General features: G+C 35.3%; 2 protein-coding genes and 1 long non-coding RNA gene across 8 annotated transcripts in view; 1 reads left to right on the top strand and 2 right to left on the bottom strand.

Moving 5' to 3' along the window:
* The window catches only part of LOC108118289 (allatostatin-A receptor), an 86,428-nt gene that overhangs the window by 56,738 nt on the left and 4,932 nt on the right, over positions 1 to 24,758 (top strand). For 2 of the 5 annotated variants that reach the window (XM_017230890.2, XM_041818063.1), the window contains 4 exons: positions 4,304 to 4,791; positions 19,326 to 19,515; positions 19,613 to 19,708; positions 20,657 to 20,807. In XM_017230890.2, coding sequence (XP_017086379.1) covers positions 4,497 to 4,791; positions 19,326 to 19,515; positions 19,613 to 19,708; positions 20,657 to 20,807 — 732 coding nt within the window. In that variant the 5' untranslated portion in view covers positions 4,304 to 4,496. Of the gene's footprint in view, positions 1 to 4,207; positions 4,792 to 19,325; positions 19,516 to 19,612; positions 19,709 to 20,034; positions 20,522 to 20,656; positions 20,808 to 24,758 lie in introns of those variants that run through there. The other 3 variants (XM_017230891.2, XM_017230894.2, XM_017230893.2) reach the window with 3 other exon arrangements.
* Positions 9,253 to 12,773, bottom strand: LOC108118291. Of its 2 annotated transcripts, XR_001772927.2 has the most exons (4): positions 12,526 to 12,773; positions 12,350 to 12,456; positions 11,164 to 11,333; positions 9,253 to 11,059 (listed from the first exon to the last, which is right to left on the bottom strand). It is a non-coding gene; the product is annotated as an uncharacterized LOC108118291 (long non-coding RNA). The 2 variants fall into 2 exon arrangements; XR_001772926.2 differs by having other exon boundaries at positions 12,350 to 12,773.
* LOC108118290 lies at positions 12,917 to 14,488 on the bottom strand. Its single transcript, XM_017230895.2, has 4 exons — positions 14,252 to 14,488; positions 14,020 to 14,151; positions 13,773 to 13,919; positions 12,917 to 13,662 (listed from the first exon to the last, which is right to left on the bottom strand). The coding sequence occupies exons 1-4, from the start codon at positions 14,371 to 14,373 to the stop codon at positions 13,356 to 13,358; spliced, it is 708 nt and encodes a 235-aa protein (XP_017086384.2). The 5' UTR covers positions 14,374 to 14,488; the 3' UTR covers positions 12,917 to 13,355.

The raw sequence follows: 24,758 nt of genomic DNA on the forward strand, positions 1-24,758 counted from the left end.
CCCATTCCCTCATCACTCAATTTAAATACGGCCAATAATAACGATAGACAAGTAGTATGATATTCACCCTTCGACAAATACTTTGCATTCGCCACTGCCTTTTACAAGTACTTCAATTTTCCCTTCCAGCTATTTTCATTGCTCTTTTCCACTGCTATGCAAATAGCTCAATGACAAACATATTTAATTTATACAGACTGTCGGCACTGCACAAGCGCTATTTTCCTCTAAATTGGAAATTGTTTGAAGGGCGAGGGAAATGAGCAGTACGTGGAAAGTATGTATATATATATACATATATATACGATATGGTAGGCAAATAACGGCAGGGAATGTCAATAGAAGAGGTAGTTTCTGACCCTTTATGCAGCTTATCAGAAACAGTCAAAAGTTGAGTGCAGAATATTGGTTAAGCGATTTATTTATTTATTGTGCATTGGCATTTATATTGAGGACTGTCCCACGATGCCTATTTTAATTAAAATTCAACTTTTTAACAGATTTATAAAAATAAATATTACAAATTATTTAAAATTTTTCATAAATAAAACTAAATAACTCACTAGAAAATATTATTCACTTAACTTTCCTACTTTTGCACTCAACTTGTTTGTTAACCCTTAATGGACTAAACACAACAACAACACACAAAAAGAAAACAAACAAAAATGCCGTGATTCATGTGCGTTACTCATACGCCGCGTTGTCTGCGCAACCAACAACATTTTCCTTTTTTTTCATTGTGTTTATTTTTCAGTTTTGAACTTGACTTGCTTCATCCGCAACGCTTTTGCCCCGAAAGAGGCAGAGGAGTTAATTAATTATTAATATTTAATTTATAGCAGATGTTGCCTTTGGTTTGGCTTCTAATTTAATGATGATGTTATTGTTTCGCCCCGTGCCCTCAGATGTTTTTGCTTGGCTGATTTTTATGATTCGCATTTGGGCCATAAAAACGCAATTAGATTGAACGCCACACACACACAAAAGTGTCTATAAAAGCCACATGAGCGTTGTGTGTTTCGTTCCCCTTTTTTTTTGGTTTCTTATAATAAAAAAAAAGTAAAAAAAAAATCATCAAACCTTCAAATAATTGACTACAAACTGAAATTGCCTTTCGGCCGAGGAGAATTTGCATTTGCGGTTCACAAACGCATTTTGCGAAATTCCATGGCCGAGGAATACTCATTTAGAGAGAGATGGTTGTATGTCTACATACATGCATATAGCAACGCTGCGTATACGCAATCTACGCATCGTTGCATATACGTAATCTCTGAGAACCAGTAATCCAGTCGACTGACTGATTGAATGATTTTCTGACTGACTGACAAACGAACTGAATGACAGGCCCCAATGGCATTTGTCTCTGAACCACACACACACACAGAACAATAAGACCTTGGTTTTAATTTTATAATTACTTTAAAATCATAAAGAAGTGTTTGAAAACTTAAAGAATTTTATCAAATTATATGTGTTCAAGCAATTTTTTAACTAAATTTTGGTTTAACAAAGTGATATGATTTATTTTTCTGTGTAGCAACTACATTGTGTCGCGATTTATGCCGGAACTAGGCTGTCATGAACCGACAGAAAAGGGATGATTGAAGGAATGACGATTCCAAATCGCTGCCAATTTAATTAGCAACTGATGGGCGATAAGTGGATTAAAGGCAACTATCGCATTTTCAAACACCAATTCATAGTTTGCGGATAATACAATTATGTTCTTATCTTTCAAATCAAATCAATTTTAAGGCGAATTGTGTAGTAACACAAGGGTTTATGCCGATCTTCGCCTATTTACTAAGCGAATAATGGTCTAAAAAAGTAATGTAATACCTCGTTGAACTCGTAATTAAATTCCCAATCAGTTGACATTCAAATCTATAAAACATTCAATATACCTTAAATTAAGATATTTTCTAATATCAAACTAAAACGATTTTTATTTCATAATTTTTCTTTTTTGATTTTGTCCTACAAATGAATGAACGGGCACATTTAACTCATGAAACTAACCAATTCAATTTCATGCCCGCTTGCCCTCGATGACTGTGTCACAATTTCCAGAAAGCGTGGAAAAGCTAAAGGAAAAGAAGGAAAAAAAAACAAACTTGAGACACAGCCACTTCCGGTCCCTTTTTATTTGCCTCTTAATCCATAAACAGTTTGCCGCTAAGCGAAATTTTCGCCGGGAAGCCGTAAATCAAAACAGCTTAAAATGCTCAACATAAATCGTGGAGTTTAGAAGACAAAAAACCATTAAATCGCTTTTACCAGTCCATAATAATTGCCCCCAGAAAAGAAAAATGAATTATATCATCTACGATAAGAAGAGAGACAAACAGTACATAATTATGACTTGATTTAATTAAATTTACTACGGAAATAATTCAAACCAATCACTGGCAATTTGTGACAACAATCACAGAATTACCCTTGATATTATCTGCATAATTTATAGATGGCAATTTTTTTTTTTTTTTTTTTGGGGCTTTTGGGCATTTCATTCCCTAAATCTTATGCATAAGATAGAAGATCTGTTAAACATATTTATTTCTGTCTGACACTTATTCAGTCAGCAAATCGTCTGTGTGTAAGTTAATCCCATGTAGTGGGGTGTTCTGGTTGCCAATTTCTATGTGAGATTTTCCCCTTTTTCACATGAAATAAAATCCAAAAAAAAAAAGAAGGAAACTTAGAAATAGGTTTATTTTCTTGATTTTATAACTTAACTGCTTAATTTCTTAGCCACACATTTTCATTTATAAAACCCAATGGAAACCCTACAAAATATTCTACCAGCTGAGAAGGTTCTTGGAATTCCATGAACGGAATTCCTTCTTCTTCAGACGCACTCAATTATGCCGCTTCGTCCTTTTCGGTCGTCATCGTTTGTCAATCCCCCACGTTTTTGCCACATTCTGTTATTTTTTTTTTTTTTTGTGCTCCATTTTTTGTGTTACTCGCTTAATAATATGTTAATTGACAGCTTAAGCCAACTGTCAGCGAAGGGTGCGTGCCATTTCAGACACGACATGACAGCACATATGTCTCCTCGATTAGTAGTTAAAGTGTAATGCCATTGGGCGACAGAAAAAAACAAGAAGAAATGGCATAGTCGAGTGCCGCGACTATAAGATACCCTTTACTGTCTTTTCCAATTGAAAAATTAATAATTTTGCTAGCAGAAATTAAAGCAACGCCGCTTCATTTTCCCAAAAACCAAGTTTAATCCCAACTTGCTAGCATGTATTTTCAAGCTTTATCTCTTAATCGACTTAGCTCTTCATCCTGACCAAGAATATACAGCCCTTTCGAGTCGGTAACGCTTGCTTCTTCTATCTGTTACATACTTTTCAACAAATACAATATACCCTTCTACTCTATGAGTATAACCGGTATAAAAACGAAAATTGTAACAAAAAAGTGAGAACAAAAAAAGGTAGCATCATGTTTACAAGTGTTATTCCTAGGCGGCTAATTGATGCTGCGCACGTGGCATATCCCCCATTCAGGATTTTGTTTTTTTTTTTGTTGGCATTCGATGTTATTTATTTAAATATGCAAATGTGATGAATGACTGCCAAGGTCCACTGTCTATATTCCAGAATTTTCCCTCTTGTTTCCTTGTAATGGAATTAAATTAATTTTGCATAATTCGTACACGGCCATGCAGATGATGGTCGTCAGAACAGTGGCATTGAATTAACGGGGTTGACGGAAAATTAAATATGTCAGCTTACATTATTCACAAGAGACACTTGTCCCTATCAATTCTTAAAATTTTGTTTAAAAAAAAAAATCGATATAATATTGAAATTCACAGTGGTTTTAGTGGCTTTAAATTTATGAAATAGCCTGAAAATAAATACCACATTTCCCCCTAAGGTATAGCAAGTTTCTAATAACCAATTTGAATTCTCGGAAATAACAATAATTGTTTGAGAAATATGGTAGATTTCTCAAGTAATTACAAGGGAGTTACAAATATAATAGGGTCAACAAGAAGACAAATATGACAGTCATGGAAATAAAGTATTTTGGAATCTCTATAGCTAAATACCTTATACCTTACCATAGTCCACTGTGCAGATACACACTACTCACTTTTCGTTTATTTTTTTGGGATCGAAAAGGGAAACTTATATACAACAACCCACACACATCGACATCCTTGACTGTCTATCTATTTGGCGAACAAGTCGATTTATTCACTTTTCTATGGCCAACGTATCTGCATCTGCCAGTTCATATCTAAAATATTTATTACACCACTTCAATTTGTCTTTTTCAGGACGATATAACTCACGGATATGCAAATGACGAGGCGGGCATGGCTGTGGGCGTACCGTAACAAGGAAATTTGAAAGGCCATACACAATAGATTGAAAGACATCCAATTAAAACAGGCACTTCAGAATCGAGCCATAACAAGATATATATATATATATATATATACTAATTTACGAAAAGGAATCTCTGGCAAGATGGCCGGCCATAGGTCGGTGGTTCTTTTATTGGCCATGCTAATTAGCAACTGGCCAAAAGCCTCTTTGGGCGCCACTGGTAATGGTAGTATTATAAACGATAGCAACAGTAGTAGTGGCAACAATTATGCATTCATTGCGGAAGATTCAAATCTATCGGACCACAATGCCAACGACTCAATGGAATTTGATCCAGAGAGTGTTTCCCTTGAACGTATCGTATCCACAATAGTTCCGGTCTTTTTTGGTATTATCGGATTTGCAGGACTCGTAGGAAATGGACTGGTTATACTGGGTAAGTTTTAGGTTTAATAACATGGCAAATAATCATACGAGAGGTGTAATATCAATAGTTTCAAAAATTACTCACAAAGTTGTATCAAAGTAATGCAGTGAAAACATCATCTTAAAGAATAAATCTATATTTTTACATTTTATGAATTATTATCTAACTAATAATTTTCTGATGAAAAATTCTAGAAATTCAAAAATCACTTAGAAAAATTCTAGTCTAGTTCATCTACTTCGTGTGACTTTTCTGACAGTGTAATTCCCACCATTCATGCCCTATAAAAACTCGGATTCGCATCCGGGGAAACGCTTTCATTAGCAACCTCTGGCAAATTATGCGTAATAATTGCAAATGAAGCTGCAAAGGACGAGGAGCCATAAGAATGAGGTGCTGGAGAGCCATAAAAACATAAAAACCGCCTGCAAGAGCTGCGCATTCACGCGGAAGCTAATTGATTTTTTATATCCCATTAAGGGACGAGGCGAATAACGAGAGAGGTGTGAGGTTGAGATCGTTAAGATTGCAATTTGCAAGTATTGCAAAAATTTAATAGGCTAGCAAAAAAAAAAAAAACAAAAAAAACGCATCCGCAGTGCGTTTCAGTTGTAATTAGAAAAACTTTAATAATCATAAAAAGATATTAATTTGGTCATTAATAAATAAGACTTTTTTATTAACCATAAATATTAAATTAATGAAATTAAACTCTTTAACGAAAAACCTTCTTCCAACAATGCACTTAAATGGTAGAAAGCTTCTGCTTTTAAAGAGAATTAAAATAAATCTGGCCGAGTTTTTGGTTTTTTGTCTAGTTTAATTGAATCATTTCTCAGCCACAAAATGTAGGCAATGAAAGAATGTCATGGGGGCAAAAATGGGTTAAGACAAAGAAGGAATTTTACCTCAAACACTTGAGTGCTTGCGTGTGTCTATGCAAGTGCACAAGTGTGTGTGTGTGTGTGTGTGTGTGTGTGTGCTCTATCACCGACACAGCAGACAAAATCTCAACAGGCAAACTCATTTTGCATGCAATCTTTTTTTCTTATTTTTTCCCCTTTGTTGTTTTCTCGTTGCAACCTTGGTGTGAAATTCTCAGAGGCCATCTTACCTCCCTTGGAATTTCCACAGGTGTGCGTGTGTGTGTCTGTTGGCCACACCCACTTCCCCACTCACTGTTTGTTGGAACAAAAAAAAAAAAACCAAACAGGGAAACAAGCTCAAACCCAGCCCAAGGAAAAAAGCTAAAAATAAGAAAATCGCAAGGCAAAAAAAAGAAAACTGCAAAAAAAGGCGGCTGCTGTAAGTGTAGCGGTAAAACTAAACCCTCTGCCGTCAAGCACTAAGAATATAGTTTTTACACGAGCCACCTCTTGACTATAAGCTACCGTTCAAGCCTTTCTCTCAAGCTCAGTTTCGCAATAAAAGTGAAAATGAAAATGAAAACAACTTCACCGTAATAAAGACATAACAAAATTCAATTAGAACAAATTTAATTTTCATCCACACAAAGCCCACATAAAGATTTAATAATTAACCTTCGTTTCTAGAGCGCAGTTTTAAGATTTTAAATTAATTTTTTATGCCCACAAAAGGTGATTCGTATCGAAAAGTATGGGTTAATTCATAATTTTGCTTTTAAAATTCCTTTATAAAAACGATATTGCTTAAAAAATTTATGATTTAATACTGAAATTATCAGAATATTTCCGAATATATTTAAAAAATTATCTCAAACCATCAACAACTTTTGTGTATATATTTAAAGTAACATTTTTAATGTACTCTTCTTTAGTTATCTTAGCTGGAATTGAATCTCGGGCGGAGATAAATATATCCAGAGCCAGAGCCCTTGAAAGTTATCTCAGAAACAAATGAGGGGGTCAAAGTGCAGGCGTAGGTTGTCCGCGCCCACTCCGGCCGAGTGAAAAGTGTTTTCCATGTCGCATATTCTACCCCCAACCGGTTTCCTATCGCATTCTCGGCGCTGTCAGGCCAAAGGAAAAGTTTTATTAAAGTCGTAAGTGGCATCCAATTGCCCACGACAACCAACCAAACCAACCACCCCCACATCAGCCCAACAAACTAAGCGCCCACAATTTCCCGTAGCATCCTCCTCAATTTTCCTTTTAGGATGCTACTGTATGGAAAAGCCACTTTGTCAGCTGCGTTGGCGGCGGCATTATGATAAATGATTTGTAAATGAACGTGTGGATTTTATGGCAAATTATGAAGGCAAAAATTAGAGCCACTCGATTGGGAGAACTGTCTCTTCTTAGTTTGTCTAATGCTGCAAGGACAACTCGAGTTCGAGGCAAAGATATCATCTCTTTAAGGATACCCTAAAAAATCTGCATGATTTTGGTCTTATGGTTCTATGTTTTCAAGAGCCTAATAAAGTATATATAAATAGTAGTTATTAGGGATTACTTTCGCATATTTTATCATATGATACTTTTTAAAAAGGGTTTCTTTTTTAAAAAATATAATCACATCTTTTACTTTAGTCTATGGACCCCAAAGATATAGAAGTGACAACTTAAGATTTAGCAGCCTACGGTGCAAAGTGCAAGCGTTTATTTGTGGCTTATGGAAAGATAATTTGTCAAAATGCCATTACACATGGCCAGTTCTGAAAAAAAGGAGATAGATACTCAGCTAACATCATCATCATCTTAGGCATTATTATAACATTATGGTGCTGCATTTTATGGCAGATAAGTCAATTTTCACACTCAAACACACACACACACACCCAAGAGACATATTGATAGATGAAGGCAGGCATTTCGTTCCATCCACAAGAATTAAGTTTAAATCTATTTAATTTAAGCATAGCTTTGGTCACGAAAACATTGCCAATTCCCTAGAAATTTTTAGCTGATGTATGCATAAGTTACCACAACTCTGACACAAACTGTCAACAGCAATTTGTGTAAATCTGCCAAGCGAAAACAAACCGCAACACGAATCCAAAACTCACAATCCTTTATGCTTAATTATAATTTATGTTTGAAGAATATTTTTGTCAGAGGATAGGAGAGAGAAAGGGCCGCATTGTCACTTCAATTTGCATTGGCCTTTGTCAGTGTAAGAACGGTTCAATTTGACAGCGTTTTGGGGACTTATATTTCTGCTGGAATAAATCCAGCCGAGTGTCGAAATAAACCCATTGAGGGATAACATAAATTCTGTTATAAAATTGTAATTGCCTAGACGAACAGAAACGTGACTCTGTCCACCCCAAAAGATAATCCTGTCTTTCTGATTCCCACTATATGTTAAAATAGGTGGTATCTAGGGTTCACAAAGATGCGGAATGGGTTTGAAAAGTTTTAAAAGAGAAAATTATATTCGAGAAAAGGTTATTTGAAATAAAAGAAAAGTTTAAATGGGTGTTGTAAATACAAAAAAAATTCTAAAATATTTTGTTTTAAGCAGAAAATACGAATTTAAACTTGAATTATAAATTAAAATTAAATAAAACATTTTTTACAGAAAATATTCTTACAATATTTTCCTTACTTCAACGGGTATTTTCCTTGAAAAATACAGGATATTTGCCTGTTGAAATAACCCTAGCGGAACCTTGATACTCATATTTTTTGTATTCTCCTGACAGGGCTGGCAAAATTTGATTTGGTCCCAAACCCAAAACATGTTTCTCATTCGACACAGTTCCCCCATTTTCGTCCATTTTTTTTTTTTTTTGGTTCCTGTTGTTTCGTATCGCATCTTTTTTCGACAGATGGAACCGCAAAATAAACTTAAATGAAAGCGTAATACAATTTCAGGCGAGATATATATACATATATATAACGAAAAGGGTAACGATAGCACGGCTAGGAGGAGTAGATGAACATGGGTGTTGCGAAAACATTATCCACCTGCATCCTGACAGCCTGTGAGCTTGTGAAGGCCATGCCAAGGACACCAGCCATAAATTGTTTGCACTTTATTTGCCCGCCATTGTTATTATGGCTTTTCGCTGGAAAATGCATTTACCATTTTCCCACTCGATTTGCATGAAAACATTACTAGGGGAATTCTCGATTGGTTTACTACTTTCTAAACAAAATGTATAAGTTGATTACAAAGAAAAACTTGATTATCTTTACCAACCATCTAGAGTTTTCAATCAGAGAATATAAGTTTTAAATATAACAATACTGAATTTTGATTATGACAATTTCATTTTCCCTACTCTCTCTTTTGTACTTTAATAAGATGGTTGTAGATATTCTTCTTAGTAAAATATTTAAATCTGTTCGAATAAAGTCAAAAATTGGTAAGAAAATATTTATGTGTTTTTAAATTTTATCTTAACCCATATCCTGAGTTCCTTCGACTCATCTCTGCAGCTACAGTTTTATGTTGTTGTTTGATTATTTTTTGAAAAATATTTGGCCATAAAAACAGCCACACATAGATGACATATGTATATGTATATATTTTGTTCACCTGGTGCTGAATACTGATGCAAAGGATACACCTGTTTCTATGCTTCAAACACTTTATTATCGAGAAATGCCGGGTACTTCACTTCCTCAGCTAAGCCTCAATCTTTCGAGAGCTTCACATTTTCCGTACAGGAAGCAAATAAATATTTTGTTGTAGTTTTTTTTTTTTTTTTTTGAAGGATGTGGATATGCATGCTGCACGTAGTTGCAATTTGAGAGAACACCACATGTGAGTACTTTAGTGTGAAGCCCCGTAAAAACGTGCGCACAAAAGTATGCAATGAAAACAGCATTTAAGCAGCATATGGTCGTATATATGTTTTTGTGTGTGGGTGCGGCTGTACGACTATGCGTGTGTGTGTGTGTGTGTGTGTGTGCGTTGGGCAAATTTACACAAATCCACAAGGCGTACGAATTTATTATCCAGCGTTGATAGTGATAAAATTTATAACCAGCATTGAGTACAGCGCCTAAAAGCGGCCAGTACAAACACAAACACACGGCCGCACACAGACAGACAAACAATACCCAAGTGGGCCACATACACAAACGCACATAAGTACACATACTGAGGCAATTGGACACTCTGTCCTACTCACTCCCTATATCTATCTGCCTCCCTTCCACTCTCTGTACATTCGTCATATTTATGCTTTTTTATGGGCCATGTACAATTTTATTGTTTTACTTTTCAATGCAGTGGCTGCCGGGGCCTGGCACACACACACACACACACAAAAACACACTCAAATATGTGTACATATATATCTACAATCGTGGTCAAAAAAATAGTACAAATACTCGAATATTTGACAATTCCTAAAAAGCTTTCGAATTAGTATGCAATTTATAACCAAGATGTCAAATATCATTTTTTTTTTATAAACATTAACATTAGGTATATTTCCCTAAATTTATCATCACAGCTGTAACGTAGAATAGATACCCTCTGAATGTCAGAATACTTGTGCAGCTCAGGACCCGAAAGCTCGTTTCGCTTGCCGAACAAAGGCGGCCAAACAGGTATAAAATGCCAGACAACCGTTGTCTTTCAGCTTCATAACCTGTATAAAGCCAGGACTTTCCGGCTTACAAGATCTTTTTAAAATAAGGTAAAAATTTTCGAACATCGAAAAAAAAAATGTAAAAGAGTTGAACTTGTTACTGGATAGAGTAGTAGTAAAAAGTAAGTTAAGTTTCATTTTGGAATCATGAAAATCTCTTAAAGGATTTTTCGTTTTGGGAACACTTTCCTTTGGCTTAGCTGACAATCTTTTGTGTGTCTTTTCTTGCGTCCTTTCCTTCATGTAACCCTCTTATCGTTCCATCCTATTTGTCTCCCCCTTTTTCTAGCCCCTTTCGACCATTCGGTGCCTCCATCGTTCGCACACACTTGTGGCGCACTCTTGTCAACACATATGCGTCCATGATGGTCATACTGGCATATGGCCAGGTGTCCCCAGATCACACAGCCATAGCCACATCCTCGTCTTTGTTTTTATACCCGTCCCTGGACGTCCTTGGGATTTTTTACCCCATAGCAAGTGGACATAGATTTTGTTGTTCTTCAGCTGACTAATGCAAATCCCTTCAATAACCCAACATTATATATATAAAAAAAAAAAGAAACCCTATATTGACGAAACATCGCCTGTAAGATAACCGTTACTTTGCGACCTAATTTCAGTTTTTCTTATTTAATAGACTATAAAAAGAACACTAACCTTAATTTCCATATTATTTACAGTTGTTATTGACCATCGCATTTCCATTTTCCTTCCGTGTATTTCTACTTGGATATATATAGACGTTCACTATTCCCGCGGAGTCCACATTTCGTTTGGCATCACAATTAAAAAAATTTATCATTATTAGAATTTATATTAATAAAAATATTTAAATAAAACATACCACATACCTCAATTTTTGATACTATTCAAATCCCAATAAAGGATTGAATAATTATTAAGCAGTTTTACCTTGGATTGTTTATATATTTAGCATCTTACTTCCGTTTCCATTTCAATTTCGAGTCCGAATATTTGTAATGAATTTATTTCCATTTGTCCCGCCGTGTGCCATTGGCATCTACTCATAAAAAATCAAAATGAACTTTTAAAGTAATATACATATATATAATGCTATGTATGACAAATTTCAAAAACCAAACCTGTCTTTTATGCAGTAATGCAATGTTTTTTGTATATAACAGAGAAGCTTAAAGCCTACGCTCTGAATCAGGGATGGATTTACACTATGGGGTTTCTGGCAAAAAAGGCCCCAAGGCTGGCGAAATTTGAAACCAAAATCAAAAATTTCATTTATGTATAATTTAAAATAGATAATAAAGGCAGAATTTACTACAACGCACAGGGCGGCTTTTTACAGAAATCCGGCCCTGCCCTGGGTGCTTATTTGTTTTCGTAAATGCGCTGCATATGGACTTGCTCGACCGCGAGCACATTCCTGTACAAAATTTTCGTTTTCTCTTTCCGCCTCATTTCGTCGGTACCTGCAATATCATTTGTTTTTGTTTTTACCTGGATCATCGTGCACTGAAATTCATTTTGTACAACTTCTGTTTGCAAATTTTGAACCATCGATGCGACTTTAGTTTGACGGTTCGATATTTGGTGGGTCAGTAAAAACAAGTAATTAGCAAAAAAAAGGTAACTATTTGTAATGAAAACTGTTTTTGTTTCTCTCAGTGGACAGCAGCAAAAGGAGAACAAATTATTTTGCAGTTGGCGACGGAATGAGGCGGCAATAGGAAAACGAAAAATTGTTAGTGTAATATCGCCTCGAGCAGCCAAAGATTATGGGCGAGCAAGCTTATTTACTCGAAGGAATTACAAACACAAATGAATTATTCAAATAATTATATCAAAATCTAAGTTACGTTTGGCAAGCCAAACCCGAAAAGCTGCAAAACTGGAGCAAAAGAAAAATGAAGAACAACGGATCTTCGCGTTTTTCTCCTCTGACTTTTCGTCTCCTCTTTGTCGCAGCATTTAATTCATTTGCATGTTCAATGGCCACTTAATCTGATTTTCAACATTATTCTAATGTCTAAACGGGATCACCTAAATATTAAGATAGTATACCTTGATTATATTTACAAAACTTCACATAGTAAAATACACATGTATGTACATGTACATGCATATATAAGTGCATATGTATGTACGTTAAGATCCGTCTAGCGGAGCACCTTTAAAAAAGTTAAATTCACCATTAAAAAAATATACTTGTCTGTCTCTATATTAAACCACAAACTCACAACACAGTCCTCCGATCACTTTTTATGTATTAATTTATCACTTTTTAACACGTTTTAAAAGCCAAACGATATTCACGTGTGGTCTAGGAGGGCAACTGCTTAAGAATGAAAATTGTACAACTGATTACCGGCAAGAAGATTAAGAAGTTGACGGCAGAGAAAGAATAACGGGACCTTGCTGCTTCTCTCTCATTTTTGTTTCTTCTGTATCAAGCATTTAGATCATTCACACTTATACTTGAAATTGTTTATAGCAGCATTTCGCGTAAAAAAAGATAAATTTACGAATGTATGTATATTTAATAAACTTTAAAACACCGACCACTGATCTCCTTATTATTTATTTAATATATTTTATCGTCTTAGAAGCAATATCATAGTATGAATGAAAAGAAATGCGTGTAACTCTGATTTGTGACAATTATGACAACGGATCTACAGTGGTCCACGATAATTTTTGGATGTTTTATCTTAAGCTCAAATAAAATATATAAAACTAACAAAACAGACAAACTTAAAAATGGTATTTAGAAGCTTTTTTCAAAGTTTTTTTTATTCACGTAATTAAAAAAGATTATTGATGTGATCCACAGTACATAAGTTTTGCTCCCCTCTCTCATTTTACAACGCAGTCGGGAGAAAGAGTTTGCATCAGAGATCTTCGTTTTGCTTCGCCTCTCTAATTTTTTTTCCTGGGACTTTGACGAAGCATAGAGAAAGGAGATTTGATAATTATCTTTTCATCTTTTGTTTACGAAATTGGAGAAGTATTATAATGGGGATAGGACCCACAAGATGTGGGATTTGAATGCAGCTGGTTGAGGGAGGCTTCAGTCTTGTGGTTCTTGTTGCTGGTTATCTGGGGAATCAGATATATTTGGACTACGGCCAGCATTTAAGGGATCTGGTTGTAGTGCCAGTGAATCGTCTTCGACCGATGGTTTTTCCACCTCCTTGCGTACTTTCGGTTGCTGTTCTACGTTGGGCTCTGTTCCCTGACTTTGCTTCTTGGCAGTCTTTGATGAACCTGGCCCCAAGTCAACGTCGGGATCCACATAGGGCTCTTCATCGTCACTGCCGAAAACCAAAGTGAAGTCGGCAAAAGTAAACTTGGACGGCAGCTTTTTCCGTGAGGCTCTGCAATTTTTTAAATTTTCATTATTTATTTATTGTTCCTTTCTAGGCTTTAGAGAGGCCATCTAAAGATGGTTTGGCTTTAGGATTTCTAATTTATTAATGTTACCTACCTGGACGTTGATTTACGAACTTTATTCCCTGAAGAAGTTTTTTTATTTTTTTTTCTCTTATTTTTTTTTTCGTGGCTGTCTTTCTTGCGTTTCTTAATACCCTTGCTTGTTGACGGCTTTTCGTCAATGAGCTCCATATTGTGTGGTCTGGGGAAATGCTTAATATTATTTTAGTTCTTTATGTCGGGCGTATGCCCTGCCTAACTCGCTTTAGCTTTAGGAGTTATAAGCTTTTGATGGCACCTACCCAGAAGAAGAGTTACTAGCAGTAGTCCCCGAAGAAGTTTCAGTAGTTTCCTTGTCGTCGCTACCTTCCTGGGGCTTCGTAATGCCCTTGCTTGTCGACGGCTTTTCGTCAATGAGCTCCATATTGTGTGGTCTGGGGAAATGCTTTATATTATTTTAATTCTTTATGTCGGGCGCATGCCCTGCCTAACTCGCTTTAGCTTTAGGAGTTATAAGCTTTTGATGGCACCTACCCAGAAAAAGAGTTACTAGCAGTAGTCCCCGAAGAAGTTTCAGTAGTTTCCTTGTCGTCGCTACCTTCCTGGGGCTTCGTAATGCCCTTGCTTGTTAACGGCATTTCTTCAATTTTTTCCATATTGAGTTTTTTAAAGTCAGTTTTTTATGCTGGGCGTATGTCCTGCTCAACTCTATTGACGATTAGCTTTGATTTTCGATTGAAAACTTGTTAAATGTCATTTATTATTTGATAGATGTCAAGTTTACCCAGGGTTACAAAAACTCAAAAGAGTTGTCACTTTATTATTTTGATAATATAATAATACAACCCTATTTGCATTTTTATTAAAATCTGGTTTATTATTAATTAACCAGTCAGAACCATTAAAAAATCACTATTAGTACAATTAAAGAAAAAATATATTTTTTTTCAATCAAATTAAATAATAAATTTAAAAACTTTACTGTGCATGAATATTGAATACTAGAAAGATTGATTGATTCACATTCATTTGTCAATGGTAATGATGCCTTCACGACGTTGTTGCTGCTTCTCATTCTGTTGCCATTGTAAAGAATATTCCTCTTTGTTACAATAAATAAAAAGTGTCTATCCCATTTTCACAGTCCATTTACCATATCAATATATAGTCTGCAGAATAATAGAGTTATGCAAATGCAAAGTTAGTTAAATCAATCAAAAATGCTGCAGCTGCTTTCAGTTTAAAGAATATTTAGCCATATTTTAACAATGGTGCTTAATTGAAATAACTTTAGCTTGTCTAAACAAAACTAAACTGAGAAGCTGAATTTGAAGGACATTTTAATTTATTGGCCAAAGGCTGTTCAATTCAATTTTAATGAACTCGAGAATCAAGATGCTTTTGATTGGATTAGTAATGTGTCTTGATTGATAATTGAGACTGACACTTCTGATGGTAAGTGTCTAGAATGCATCTTATAATTAATTAACAGTCCACAAAGTGATGACCAAAGCATTTCGTAGTTAATAAAGACTTAAATCCAGAAACCTTTAGTAAAATTGCATATGAATTGAAAAATAATGGAAAATTTTTAGATTCTTATCAACTGTGTATGGCTTACATTTAAAATACTCACGTTAAGGAGATGACATCGCTCTGCACTCAATCCAATCTGCCTTTAGCCAAGTTTTCCCTGGAAAATGTCTTCCTTTTTTGATTTATCCAAGTTTCTATCTGCTTTCTCCCTTCCAGGGAATACCGGTTTTCCTTTTGTCTGGCATTAAATATGTATTTGTATAGGCTGGCAAATGATGCAAATAAAAGAAGGGAAAACAAAAACAGAAATAATGAAGGCTGGACACCGCCGATTCCAGAGAGACAAAGTCTGAAGATTGCAGAAGGACCCACGAAAATGGGCCAAGAAAAGGACAACGGAGGATGGGGGTCCTTTTGTAACCGGATATTCATGTGCCAAAACAGGATGTCTTTCTGTCTGTGCTCTGCATTAAAATTTAAATTAATTGCCATAGTCAAGGGGGGAAGGACTGTACTTATGGTGGGGTTTTCGGTATGGCAACAAGCAACTGCAGAGCTCCAAAATATTCCTGCACATCTTGCATATATCCTATGAGCAGCAATCATTTATGCACTTAATGGCCTTAAACCCACACAACACTAACACACACACACACACACACACTTGGCCTACTTTAATTGGATCATAAAACAAACGGACCTTTTGCCAAAATCTATCTAAACTCGAACGGAACTCTTAAACTTTGAGATAGCAACATTTTAATTGAGTATAAATTTCAAATGCTATTAAAATTATGCCACTCGTAATAAGTCGTGTCCTTAATAATCAGCCAATGTGATTCCAACAATGGGCTTAAAACTCGTAAATTACTTTGTTCAGTTTACGGCTACGTCCAAAAAAATAACAACAGAATTTTTGATTACTTCTTATTTACTTACTGGCAAAATCCTTCAAGTCAGGAACTTAAGTCCACAGTAATTAAATCGCTGCGCATTTGAGGCATTCAATTTGCCCACTTAACTCCTGAGCTGCTTGTTATTTTCAATTACTTAATAAACGCTGGCCAATTGCTTTACTTACAAAGTTCAAGGCAGCTCATTTTTAAGCATAGAAAAGAAGGTTACTTAACAATTAAGTGCTCTCTAAAATGTACTTAAAAAATGGTAATAATTTCTATTAAGTTAAGAAAATCATTACAATTAGCCATAAATCTTCTTTCTTTCTTTAAATTGAAACAAATTTGAACAATATTTGAAGGTATTATAACTTAAACTTTAGCCTGAAAGTTAATACCTATCCGCACACACTTTTGCCTACTAAATCAGGGCTCAAATTGCTTATATGCCGTGTCGACTTGAAGTGCATCAATAACAGAAACGAAACATGAAGGAATACTGGGGGGGCAACAAGAGTGGTCTAACGAGGTGGGGCGGGGTGGGCTTAAGATGGGGGATCTGGAAATGGGAGGGCATTAGAGTGACATTAAAGTTCAATAAAAGTGAATTTATGCCCCCAGCTGCGAGTGAACAGGAAATCCTGTCTAGAACACAAGCACATACACACACACATGTGTGTGTGTGTGTGTGTGTTGCCTGATTATTTGTTTATTTGTAAGCTGCTCTAGACCCAACGTGACACGCCCCCTATTTTTTTTCCCTGTACGAGCGTACGGGCGCTAGCATTAAATAACAAGCGTTTTTTGCGCTTGAAGAACTTTTGCCGCTTTTGCTGCCTTGCCCCATAAATTACGCTACACTTTATTATTTTGTAAAATGCCAGCCAGACAAGAAACAAAAAAAGAATATATATATATATATAAACGTATATATAATAAAAAAAAAAGAACTGCCTTCCTTTAATGGTGGGGAAAAAGTTAATGCCCCAACAAAAATCCCACTTTTTGGACCCTTTTTTTTTTTGGCGAATCCTTCTCGTGTGTCAACATTGCCCGCAAAAGGTGGTTAACCACAGGGACTAGTGGGTGTCGAGTGGTCTGCTGCGCCGCCTTTTGTTAATTGATAAAGCCCCCAGAACAAAGTTGCCAACTGAACCTATTTTAAAGTAGGAAAATGAGGACAAAAAAAATATGGTATTTCTTTTGTTAATTGTGGAGAATGAACAAAAAATTTATATATATTTTGGGTTTATTAAATATGAAAATGTATATATATATTTATAAGCACTTTTACTTATTGCAAGTAAATTTTGTATACTCTATAAATTTTCATAGCCTTTAATTTACTAATGATGACCCAAATTCCAAACAGAATGCCGAATCATTTAATTTGCATGCCATATTTTGGCAATTCTATGCTTGCCAAAATGGCACAAATTTGCTACCAATCTGTTGCCAAAACTATTTAGCAATAAACAATGGAATACAAGAAGAAGAAACATTTTGGCAAGGGTTTAAACGGGGTTACAGTTGAATCACCTTATCCGCACATCTGTTGTCTATATAGTTTATATATTCTAATAATAAAATATATATATATTTTTTTTACATGGCAACCCAAATAATATTTTTTTGTATTACCGTCACCGGTTTTTTATTGTTGCCATTACTATTGATTCGCATATTTCTGTTCCTGCTGCTACTTATTACTCTATTGCCTGTTTGTCCGGCCATTTCGTTTTTGGGGGCGTGGGTTTTGCTCTTTTTGTTTACCTTGAAACATCCTGTGCTAAATATATATTTGAAAAGGAAATTGATTTGCGGGCGCGCCTCGTTGTTCTCACTTTTGCACTTGGAAAAATAATATACAAAAATAAGAAGAGAAATATTTATATTAGTTAGCTTAAAATATAAGCTAAGGAAACTTAAAACGATTTAAAAGAATAATAAATATGATTTCAGAATTATTTTTAAGTTTACTTTAATGTTAAAAAGTTACAGGAATACATTTTCCCAAATGCACTTTACGACATTTCCCATTTCCACTGACTTTTCTACCTGAAATTGCTGTACTTTTCCTCTCTTTTTTTTACTCTTAAATGATTGTTGGCCTTTTGAGTTTGTATTTCCTTTGGCTCCGTGGCCCACATCAATCCATCGCATCTTCGTTTTGGCCCAAATAACATTTTGTTACAGGTCAACACCGTTTTTACCGCCTTTCAGAGTTTCTCTTTCTTTTCGTTTTTTTTTTTCTTTTCTAAATATATATATTTTTTACCATCTTTGGATGTCTTTGTCACGCTTCTATTGTGTGGAGCTACATAAATTGTTGGCTAATTGCAAGTAGCTCCTTTGGCTAAAAAGAAAAAAAATATGTAAGAAAGAAATGGTGTGGCCTTTAAAGAGGAAAAAAAGGGGGCTGCTTTAAAGAAAAAATGAAGAGAGTTCAGAGGGAAAGCAAGTCAAAAAGTGAAAGCATAAAGCGACAACAAAGAGTCCAAAAAATTGTAACAATGAAAGACTCCCCTTTTTTGGTCCCACCACCCATGTCACACACACACACACACACACTCATACCGTTGTTTGCTGCCTTTTGTCCGCGTAATTGGTGGAAAAGAAAAACTTGGAAGGCAAAGCCAAGAAAGGCAAAGGGAAAATTGTAAAGGAGAATGAGGGAGGGTTGTATATGCTTCCACAGCAGTAAGTGAAAGCTGGACCATTGCCATGACAGCAAGATTCTTAACGTTATGAGATTTCATTTTATTTAACAATTTTCTATGAGAACATACATAGCTCGCACAAAAATGTCAACTATGTAAGAACATATGAAATTATGTTGCATTTCAAGCAATTTAAAATTGTTAATAATATGAATTTTTGACTGTAATGAAGAACATTTGATATACAAAATGATGGTAAGGTAGCTCGTTATGCAGGTTTATTATGATATTTCAATTACATGAGCTTAAAACGCACTTCAAAAGAAGTTTAAATATTTGTAAAAATGTATACAAAATCTGAAGGATCGAGTTACTTATTAACTTATGGAAACCTTCATAGCCATCAAATTTATGGCATACATTTTCATATGAAATCTCCTCTCTTAATCATTTAAATTCACTATATTAAGTTTAATTTTTCCTTCTTAATATATATCAATTTGCATGTCCCTGCAGTGGTTGTGGCCAACCAGCAAATGCGCTCGACCACCAACCTGCTGATTATCAACCTGGCCGTCTCCGATATTCTGTTCGTCATCTTCTGCGTCCCGTTCACGGCCACCGATTACGTGATGCCCGAGTGGCCGTTTGGCAATGTGTGGTGCAAGTTCGTCCAGTACATGATTGTGGTTACGTGCCATTGCAGGTAAGTTGCTTCTTCCATATATGTATATACAAAAACCATATATAGTTAGGGGTATGCATATCCATATATAACCTGTATTCCTACTTCCAACTTGCAGTGTTTACACGCTGGTCCTGATGTCGTTTGATCGCTTTCTGGCCGTCGTTCATCCCGTGACGAGCATGTCCCTGCGAACAGAGCGGAATGCCACATTGTAAGTAAGCCTTATCAGGATCAACTTTCTTTCAATAAATCGGAGAAAGTTTTTGGGAATTTGAAAACAACGCTTTCGAATTTAGTTAAAACGATCTGCCTAAATTTGTGGCTATTCAGAGCAGCAGTAATAAAATTGATTAATATTAAATACCGTTAGCTATTGCTTGTTTTGATAAAACTTTGTAAACAAATGATAGTGTAAAAGGTAACCACCGAGTTTTAAAGCTTTGCCTGTCCGAGCTTTCGATCCACTCTCGCTTACTTATCTTTCTTATCTCTTATTTTCTTCTAGTTTTGTAAGCAGAGCGATCGAAATGCCGTTGGCTTTTGGGTAGATTTTCATTTGGTCGGCAGTACAGCTCCGGTCATCTCTTAATAAACAACTTATTTCTCGCGGAACTTACTCAAAACAGTGGCCAAATATTAAAAATATATGTAAAATATTTCAAGATAGGTAGGCTCGTCTAACTTGCAAGCAATGTTCCGTGCCCTGTGACCTTTTGTCTTATGCATTTAGTATTTGTGGCATAAATATCCAATGTTACTGCATACCAACCAGGCAACTAAAAACTTTAACCCAAAAATGGAAGTCGTCAACAAATTTTTTGGCCAACTTAAACAGATTTGCAAGAAATTAAAAAGCACAAAAAAACATTTGGAAATTTTGTAGAATTTTGTTTCCCTAACCAAGCTCAAACTTTGTTGGCATGTTCCTTGATTAAAAAACTTAAAACGTGTCTAAAGGAAGTTCAGGTAGATAGAGAGAAACAACATAATTTTCTGAAATGAAATAAAAAGCATGCGGGTAAAGGTACGCTTAATTAGTTTTATTTACTATTTAATAATAATTTAAAAATATGTTGACCTTCTGTTGAACCTTTGAAATATATATTGAACATATTTTATATACATCGAATTTAATATATCATATTTTCCAAATCCTTAGGGCCATCATGTGCGCCTGGATAACAATTGTTACCACTGCGATTCCGGTGGCACTTTCGCACTCGGTGCGAATTTATCAATATAAAGGACAGGGTGGCACTGCTTGCGTCTTTTCCACGGAAGAGGAGGTTTGGAGTCTCGTCGGTTTTCAGGTAAGTTCCTTCGCCTACACAGAAAAGAATACACATTTTCTTAGCTTAAAGATAAATTTAAAGATAAATTTCAGCATTTCTTTATACTGCCATATTGAGGAGAGAATCATGAAATCAAATTTTTGCTTTTTTGATCTTAACATCATCATTTTTTGCATTTACCTTTTTAACTTTGTATAGAGATCTGTTAAGAATTAGAACAAGTTCAAGAAGGTGTTACATTTTAAATTCGAAGCATTCTAAATCCTTTTTATATTTAATACATTTTTCTGTGTGTGTGCATTTCACCTACTTTGTTGTCTAAGAAGCTTGAGTGCAATGACGGCAAATCGCTTATTGTTGAAATCAAGTTATTTTCCAGTGCTTGCGCGGCAAGACTGCAATATATCTTCCTTCACGCCCACATTTAGTCTTTTTATTCCGAAATGCGAGGACAACTTGTCAAGATGTGTAACATATCAGCGCAGCACAAGAGCCAGGGAATAAATATATATATATATATATACATATGAAGGTATATATCAAGTTCCAAGACAGCGGGTCAGTTACAAAAATATACGAAGAAGAATGTGTATAAAAAGTTTTACACAAAAAAAAGGACTAGATTAAAATAAAAACCTCTGTGCATTCGCGGGAAGTGCATTTTTGCTTGCTTCTGGCCAAAATCCCCTTTCAGTAGAAGTGGCGAAACTACAGAGTGCAGAGTCCATCGCCTTATTTTGCAATTATCCACCCTGTTTTCGGGAAAAGGGTTGGGGGGTTAAACCGATGGCACAATTCCATCATCATTATGGTCGACTCGTAGATTTCCCCCTCACATAGATCAGCGTTATCCAAAATGGTTTTTCCGTTCGCTTGAGTTGCTCATATTTTCTCTCCGAGTTTGTTATGTTTATTACTTGAACTTTTGTCTATTAATCAATTCGGTGGTACTACGTAGGTCTTCGAGTGTAATTTCATGCCGGAAGGATGTTACACCGGAAAAGCCACAGTTGTTTTTTTTTTTTGTTTTTTCACCCTAAAGGCGCTCTGTGAAGGGGAGTGGAATGAACGAGCTTTGTCGTCTATTTCCATTCAGAGAACGAACAAATAACGCGTTGACTAACCACACTGAGAAAATCAACAGAGCTCTGCAAAAAGGGAAGAATGTTAGAAGGGGAAACACATTTAAGCCCTGTGGATAGTCACTTGAAGCTCAGACCACATAGATTCATTTAATAACCATACCATAGTTTTATTACATTAATACCATGGATATAATTATAAAAATAACTAGCCACATATTTTTACCCCAGTGTAGCCTGGTGACTTACTGACTGACTGACTGACTGACTGGCTGACAGGACTGACTCCCTGAGCCATTCGGTACCTTCAGCTAATATGCACCCCAGAAATTCCCCGGCTCACCTTTCCACTCCAAAATCATCAACTGGCACGGCAAATTGCACAGCTCGCTACGCTCCGGGTTTTCCGACAGTGACACGGATAAGGATACGGGGACATGGCTACGGAAACGGCAAACCTCCTCGTTCCTTGTGTCCGCATCGCAACACGCCCCCTTTTCCATCATCGAAAATCCCCCTTCTACCCCACTACTGTGCACATAAATCGCAATTGCTTTGGAAAACACGAAAAGGAAACCACAACTTTCGATGTTGACTACAAAGTGTAGATGCTCTTTAAGGGGAATTTCACATAGACACCATGGAAGTTTTAGGAGTTGTGGATTATTAAAGATTTTAAGTGAAGTTTAGAAGTCTGGTAGTGAGAAATTTGATTAATTTGAAGTTTTAACTTAATTTAGATGTAAATTTTATGAAATACTGCAAAATATAGGAAATAGTTTTGCTTACTTACGATTATAAATTAATAATAATAATAATTAACAATCTTTATGTTTAAGTTACTCACTAATTTATTACAAAATAATCCAAAAAAATATTTAAAATTTTAAATTTTCATTAGAAAGAGCATCACATCGCGGCCTTTGAATGCGCAAATTCCATTTTTAGTTAGAATTTGATTTTCCGCCCCTGAAAATAGTCATTGTCAGGGTCAATATATATAGATATATATATATATATATATATATATAGTGTTTTAGTTGAAGCCTTGTCTGGCAATAAAATAAAAATGGATCAAACTTGTGCGACGCATCCGTCAAAGCAAAACGAACAGCCAAACTAACGACCGAATTGTTGTCATCGTAAAGAACTCAAAAAACTGAAACAAATAGTCTGGAAAGAGGCGGTGGCGGAAATGGGGAAAAGTGGGCGGAAAAATAGTGTTTATCTTTCAATACTCTCCGTCCGAAAAATAGGAAGGCATAACGGCCCATAAGTTGACTTTTGTTTTGGAAAGTTAAAGCCGTTTGAAAGGAGTTTTAAATGTTTCTAAATTTAATGCAGTTTCCATTACGATAACCATTTTGAATGTGAAAATTCTGAAAATAAAAAATGATAAAAAAAAAACATAAATTTAAACTCAAAACACGTCTGGGATTATCAATCCACTTTATTAAAGCTGTTATTATAAGTGCCAGCATTTGATGTCTCTGAATTTCGCAGCCAATTTATAATTTCAATCATCTTTTTTTTTTTTTTTTTTTTTTTTGCTAAATTTCCTAAGGGTAAATATAAATATAATATCAAGGAAATTTATGAGGCAACCAAAAAAAAAAAAACACTCATCAGTGCCTGTGGCAAGTTGATTAATTTCGCTGAGTGTCAAGTTGCGTTTATGGACAAATCCCAGGCGCAATTTTTTGGGTCATGCCGAATATTAAGTATACGCCCCTCAGACCATTTATCATATGGCACACACTTCTGTTTATGGCTTTTTATAGGACCAGCATAAAGTTTAAAAAAAAAACCAAATTCACTGCTCAAGTTTTGGCAACTTTTATTTATGGCGATTGTGCTGTAAAATTTCATGGTTTATATCTATCTATCGATTTGAGAGTTGAGTTTCTATGTAGCTTTGTTTCTAGCATATTTTGCTTGTTTCCATTTCCTAAGTAGAAGTTTTATGAAGCCCCCCCCAACCAATGCAAAGTTTATAGTTCCTCAACTTCATTTCCGGTCCTCAGAACTAGATATATATATATATATATTATAGCCACTTGTCTCGGTCCATTGACAAAGCAAAATGACTGGATCCATCCATTTCAAAATGCAATTGGGGAACAGCTAAAAACAAACAAAAAAAAAATGTAGGAATAAAAACCCCATTTGCTAATCATTTGGCGCGAAAATGACTTTCTGTTTTGTTTTTCTTTTCAGTTTGCCGCTTAAAATGACAATTTGGCTAAAAGCAGCTGAGCACACTTTTGGCAAAAGTTTTTTATTTTTACTGATAACTAGTTAATTTGAAATGGGAGCCAAGAAATTTAGGACAATTTTGCAAGTCAGAAGTTTCGGTTTAAAAATCCATGAACATTCCTGAGCTGATTTTGAGTCTTAGCTGGATATTATGAAGTAGAAAACTTCAAACCTTAAATACAATCACATTAAAGGTTTACTATAACATTGTTCAAAAAAGCCAATTAGCCACCAGCTTGGTCTATGGCATTTATCAATCACACAGAAGACAGTAAATAAGGAGGACAAATGGGGTAGCAAATAATATTTAACATAAATTCAATTGTCTTGCGAATGTGCCATAAATTGCAGAATTCAGCAGAGATATCGTTAACATCATTGTCGCGCATTACAAACAATTTCCTTTGCAATCAACACTTTAATTAATGCATCAGTAATCCGCCCTCATCTCAGCGAAAATAAATAAGGGAATATATGACGAAATATGTTATGGGTTACGATCAACTGATACTTCGTTTTTATATCTCAGAAAAGGTTTTTTAAATATATTATAATAATAACAACCAACCAACCAATACTTATAATGATTGGAATTACAGAGAGTTCTTCTTAAAACAATTTTAATTTTAAA

Source organism: Drosophila eugracilis, unplaced genomic scaffold, assembly GCF_018153835.1.
Source record: "Drosophila eugracilis isolate 14026-0451.02 unplaced genomic scaffold, ASM1815383v1 contig_2147, whole genome shotgun sequence".
Lineage (NCBI taxonomy): Eukaryota > Metazoa > Arthropoda > Insecta > Diptera > Drosophilidae > Drosophila > Drosophila eugracilis.

Bases quoted from the DNA above. Each gene is read 5' to 3' on its own strand.
- LOC108118290 (XM_017230895.2), bottom strand. From the start codon at position 14,373: ATGGAAAAAATTGAAGAAATGCCGTTAACAAGCAAGGGCATTACGAAG. The intron at 14,152-14,251 runs GTAGGTGCCATC...GCATTTCCCCAG, and splicing joins GCTAGTAACTCTTTTTCTGG to ACCACACAATATGGAGCTCA. The intron at 13,920-14,019 runs GTAGGTGCCATC...GCATTTCCCCAG, and splicing joins GCTAGTAACTCTTCTTCTGG to ACCACACAATATGGAGCTCA.